This window comes from Harpegnathos saltator, unplaced genomic scaffold (assembly GCF_003227715.2).
Source record: "Harpegnathos saltator strain DR-91 unplaced genomic scaffold, Hsal_v8.6 scaffold539, whole genome shotgun sequence".
NCBI lineage: Eukaryota > Metazoa > Arthropoda > Insecta > Hymenoptera > Formicidae > Harpegnathos > Harpegnathos saltator.
Genome location: NW_020230359.1, coordinates 275,723 through 281,616, shown reverse-complemented (window position 1 = coordinate 281,616; position 5,894 = coordinate 275,723). Strand labels below are relative to the sequence as shown.

General features: G+C 36.2%; 1 protein-coding gene across 2 annotated transcripts; it reads left to right on the top strand.

The window, feature by feature from the left end:
• The first annotated feature begins 2,037 nt into the window (after positions 1-2,037).
• Positions 2,038-5,486, top strand: fidipidine (coiled-coil domain-containing protein 93). Of its 2 annotated transcripts, XM_011141730.3 has the most exons (12): positions 2,038-2,336; positions 2,631-2,744; positions 2,812-2,906; positions 3,034-3,304; positions 3,386-3,583; positions 3,669-3,719; positions 3,814-3,918; positions 4,005-4,222; positions 4,320-4,636; positions 4,706-4,826; positions 4,925-5,009; positions 5,079-5,486. In XM_011141730.3, exons 1-12 carry the CDS (start codon positions 2,286-2,288, stop codon positions 5,238-5,240), a joined length of 1,788 nt encoding a protein of 595 aa, XP_011140032.1. In that variant the 5' UTR covers positions 2,038-2,285; the 3' UTR covers positions 5,241-5,486. The 2 variants fall into 2 exon arrangements, with proteins under 2 accessions (XP_011140032.1, XP_025159070.1); XM_025303285.1 differs by lacking the exons at positions 2,038-2,336; positions 2,631-2,744 and having other exon boundaries at positions 2,832-2,906; positions 2,979-3,304; positions 5,079-5,484.
• The last annotated feature ends 408 nt before the right edge of the window (positions 5,487-5,894 follow it).

Sequence of the window (5,894 nt, the reverse complement as noted above, 5' to 3'; positions counted from 1 at the left end):
CACTATGGACTTTCCCTTTCTCCCTTTCATTTGAGAATTGTAACACTCTGTACACGATGATAAAAAGAATCGCAAGTTTAATAAGCGAAATGTGTACGTCTTCCGCAATTACACAACGTTAAACGCAATACGCGAATTCCGTATCTTGTCTGCTTATTTCATCGTCAACGTTTAAGACGGTCGCGGTCTAATTGTCGTGCAGCGCAATATTGTGAAATTTAGTATGTAACACCGAAGATTAATTGCGCAATATAGCGCTAATAAAAAATTGGAACGCGCGTTGTTAGACGGATGAGTAATAATGCAAACATTATACATCTTCTCCTCCCCCTCTCTCTCCCACAAGGAAATGAATTGCAGTTTCCTTAATCAGACGAGTTAATGAAAGTTCCCGGCGTATAGACTCGTACATACAATTGCGCGCTTAAATTCACGCGTGTGTATTCGTCACGCTTGACTTAAGCTCAGCAAATATTCGATCGAATCCATTAACGCTCATTATGATGGGAGCTGGAGGAATTGGCAATGTAAAAGTATAATGTAAATAAATTCCACAAAATGACGAGTTTCCTCTTTAAGTTGAGTCGCAATTAAATTTTTTAGCAAGTGAGGGAGGAGGGGGGAGGAATGCAGAAGAATCTCAGGTTAAAATATCATAATGGTTAAACGGTTCTTACTGAATTCGTACTGAATAATCGTATGCGATAATATCGCAACAGCGATTGAATCTATCGAGAAATCTTGAAAAATTAACAATAAGTATTGAATTCCTGTTATATATATATACATATATAAAAAGATTCTCTTACCTCTCCAGTAAACCGCGTCTATCGTATGCTACCCAACACCGGATGCCATAGATCGTACATTTCAACTTGTCGCACTTGCGCAATAGGTAGATTGGTTATTCAATAGGGAACTTTCAGAGATCCCAACACTCTGTTTTTTTAAAACTGCAAAGTAACAGTCCCCTAGCCTTATTTCATTATATACTAACTAGACATAACTAAACGATAATATTTAAGCTCTAATAACTATAATTATCAAGTTTTTTTATAAAATACAAAACACTTTCTTACCACTTGTACTGGAAATATTAAACAATTACTTGATAACTCATCTATCGGATCACTTCTCAGAGTGCGCTTTAGTTCAGTGAAATCACCAACGAAGTAATACAAAGACTGTCAGCCCTGGGTAAATTTTTGTATTGGTTTCATATTTCGATCACGATATTCCTAAAAGGATGCTAATGCACACAGCGAGATATCTTTACGCTAAATCGCGTAAGGCTAAGGCCCCTTGCACAATGCCAGGCAACAAGCAATAAGAATAAAAATAGACCAATCACAATCGACTATTACAAGAATAATCTATTGTGGTCGGTCTATTTTTATTCTTATTGCCTGTTGCCTGGCATTGTGCAAGTGGCTTAACAGTTTTTACAGTATCTCATCGGTGACTATGACTCTTCCAGTTTAAAAAGATCTTTGAAAAAGGACAGATTAGATTTCATTATCATCAAGGTGCATTCACCAATTGTACCATTATCGGTAACTACTGTATGTAGCTCAGAAATATAACAACCTAATTGTTGGCTGTTTTCATATGTAGTGTGGTATGGTACATCTCATACAAATGGCAGTGCATATTGTATTTTGGACTTATCTCTAGCTGATATAATTAGACCAGATGAAAATATGAAACTAATCGCGTTGAGAAATTTAAAGGAGAATATATAAACACATAATAAGTGACTTGAGAATTCAGTTTTCGAACAATATCGAAAAATTCATGCTTTTGTTTTGACAATAATATTAATATTTTAATTATATCAGAACCATCCCAAGTATTTTGTGCACATCTCGAACTTGAAAATGGTGCCAATTGAATAAGGAAACAAATCACCGTGATTGGTTGACTCAAGTTCTCGCATCTCCCATCGTAGCGCTGCTCATAATCATGACAGTATGCATAGGCTGCGTTTCGAAGATGGATGGAAATGCACCAATCAGAACGCAGTATTTTTATCCAGCACGAAAACAAGCCATGGCCAGTGTGCCACTGGCTTTGTAGTATAATTTCAGTGTGTCAATGAATATCGGAACGCAGCCACAGTATAAACTCTTGCGATTATTCTTGATCCGTGACGCAAAATGGCTGAATTTTCGGTAATATCTCTCAAATAATAACGACAATTCCATCAATCGCGATAAATTGATATCCTATTGAATATTGATTCTAAACTAGTATTTGCTAGTGTGATAAGAAGAAAAAATTGTAACATGTTAAACGATGTGCCCAAAAGGTTGCCAAAATGTTCCGAAAGTACGGTGGTAAGTAAAAACTCTTATATATGTACTCCTGTATGCCACAAATTTATTTGTTATTCTTTATATCATCGATATTGAAATTAGTGTATCAGTCATGTACAAATGCGACTGGATATATGTATATATTTTAAACAAACACTTGCGTGTGTGTATATGTTTGCTACGTGTGTATATTGCAGCTTCCTCTGATCGATAGAATCTGTTTGATGGGGATTTAAATGAAGTAATTTAAATTTAAATTAAAGTTAATGTCTAATGAAGAGATGAAAATGTGAATATCTGATAATGTTTTTCTAGGCCGACGTGCGTGAAGATGAGGAACAAACCACCAAGTTTCAAGAAATCATTGATTTACTTGTTGCAGCAGGTTATTTTAGAGCACGGATAAAAGGTTTATCAAATTTTGATAAGGTTTGTGAATTATATATTGATTTTAATTTTCAACATATGCGCGACTTCTGAAATAATGTTTGATTAGGTGGTCGGTGGCATGACTTGGTGCATAGAATCATGTAATTTTGATGTAGATGTGGATTTACTTTTTCAAGAGAATCTCACAATCGGTCAGAAAATGTAAGTTATTCTGTAGATTAAAATATTTTAGTAAACAGTTTCTTATTGTATTAACAGAATTTTTTATTCAAGGATTTCTCTGGGAAGATATACTTTTTACATATTACATAAAGAATATATGTTGCAGTTCCTTGACAGAGAAAATTGTAGTCATGCTTCCTAAAATGAACTGTCCATATCGGATAGAACCACACCAAATACAAGGTTTAGATTGTATCCATATATTTCCGGTTGTTCAGTGGCTGGTGAAACGTTCTATGGAAATGCGACAGGAAATGGCAGGCTTTGTGAGATCTTTTGCTCTAAATCAATTTCACAAAAAACATTCATTTAGTGAGGATGCAGAGGTTGGAAGAGTGGCTAGGGAAAACATGATTAAAAATTTACATTCAGTCAAGGTACAATTTATTTCTATCATAGGCATTCATCATACTGCAAGTATACAGTAGACACGCGTGATATTAAATTATTTATTTTAGAAAGCCTATGAGCCACGACGTTTATTCAAGCAAAAAGAAGGTTTTCTGAAAGATGAAACCAACAGGTTTATTAGTACAGTATTGGAATATGAAGCACCTTTTGATGCTGTTAAAACAACTGTGACTACGATATCGACATCAGTAGAACCTAAAAGTAGCGGCCAAAGACCCGAGTCGACTAATGAAAAAAATGAAAAAGTACCGTGAAAATATTTTAAAATTTACATTTGTTCAGTAGTATTTATACTATAGAAATGTTGGTGTACTCATTAATGTTTTATAGAGTACCACTGAAGAAATTACAGCCGCTTTAGCTGTCATAGAAGAAAATTCGGTATGTAGAATTTAACATGTTTTCATTTTATCGTAAAATTAGATAATAATTAGTGATTCTAATATAATGATTAATAATTATGATCATTATATAGGCACGTTTAAGCGTAAGCACAGTGGGAAATATTGTTGGTATACAAGCACAGGAAATTGCCAAAGTGGCGGAAAAATACGCGGCTATGTCCACTTCTGAAGTAGAGGTAAGTTTTCGTATGAAACATGCATGTTGTATAAACGAGAGAGAAATGTTTTATATTATATGTAACGTATTTTTATACGAATATAGGATGGCGCAACCGATTCGTCGTCGCGTGCTTTGATAGCATTACAGAAACAAAAGGCAACTTTGCAATCTAGAGTTCGCAGATTAACAAAGGAGAAAGACAGTTTGTCGGATAAACTTGCCGAAATAGTTGAAAAAGCGAAAGAATGTCGTACGAAGAAAGAAGCTATCGAACGTTCGTTCAAGAAGATTCAAGAAATCGGAATCAATGATAACGATAGGTATTTGAAAATAATAGGGGAAAAATCAAGGACTAATTTATTTGTTATATACTAATAGTAGAATCTACTTTAATAATTATATCAACTTCATTCTCAGCGTCTTCAACCGACTGGAGGAACTTTTGTCTGTACACGACGGATTAGTGGAGCAGGAGTACAATTTCCGAGAGCAATGCAAATCGGATTTGAATCTTCTTCGAGATATGTTACAAGAGATCGAGGATGGCGCTCCAGCGGAGGAAGAAGATCGCGTTAAAGAATACGAAGATCAGAAGGAAGCCGTAACGCGAGTGCGACTGTTGCTAGCGAAAAAGAACAGAACTATCGCATCTTTAACGAGACAATTGGACGATGTTCCAGGACGCTCTGAACTAACGCAGTATCAACGACGTTTTATGGAGCTCTACAATCAAGGTAATGAAATTTATCTTTATTCGCGAATATAAAATTTACGATCAATATTTCGACTAAATATTATTGCAGTTTCGGCCAAGCATAAGGAAACTAAACAATATTACACGTTATATAACACTCTTGATGATACGAAGCTGTATCTAAGTAAGGAATTGTCGCTGCTGAATTCCATTCAGGATAATTATAACGAGTATGTACTACATACACACACACACACACACACACACATTAATGATATTAAAGTAGTCGTGACGTTAACGATATATGTATAATTTTGTTTCATGATAGAGCTATGGCTTCAACGAGCGGCAAGGAACAATTCTTGAAGCAGTTCGAAACAATTGTTGCCGGAGTGAAGCGCAATAAAGCAATGGTAAACGGAATATGTAAAATACATTATGACAATCTAGAAGCTTGATCGATAAAATGAGTGTTTATTCAGGTGGAGAAAAGATGCGCCGACGAGAAGAATCGCCGTGACGCGCTCAGTCGACAACTCGTTACTCTTATAGAGCAACAACGCAAATACGTCGCGGCGGTCAGACAACTCACCATAGAGTGTCGTAAAAATGAGGCTCTGCTGGCTCAACTTCGAGGTCCGTAGGTTTCCATTCGTATTTCCACCACGGGAAGTGACGAAGAAAGGGCGGTCTTCGCGTTAGGAAAGCGCATTTACATTTATTTACAGCACATTAAAAAGTGACGTTTCCAGCAATTTAGAAATCTCTAAGTTATACATAATATATTATATAATTTATAAGATATAGCGAAAGTGTAAATACATAGCTCGTAATATGCAATTTTACATATTCGTGCGCGTCGACGCGCATATATTCGCGGGTTAAAGGCGAAAATAAAATTATTTCGTTTGAAATATTTTGCGTGCTTTGTGTACAATCTTCCAGGCGCAACGTATATTCACAAAGCATACGTATATTTTCTAGCAGCTGTAGGGATGTTTATAAAACATGACGCAATTGCTCCGAGAGCGCGCAGTATTGCGTATAAGCGTGAATTAAAATAGTAGTTACCGCTCGAGTCACATGACATCGAGTTTTATTGAAGTGCATATTGATCCATATGTCGTACTTGTATATATGTGTGTGTGTGTGTGTGTATACACATCAGAACTGAGCGGCTTGGTCTCGATAATATACTACTACCGCTCGCTCGTTTATTTTTCCTTTTCGCGTTCCTCGCGAGGTCTCCTCGGCCGAGGTTCCTCGGCTTGCTGGCTGAATGCGATGCATTCGAAAGC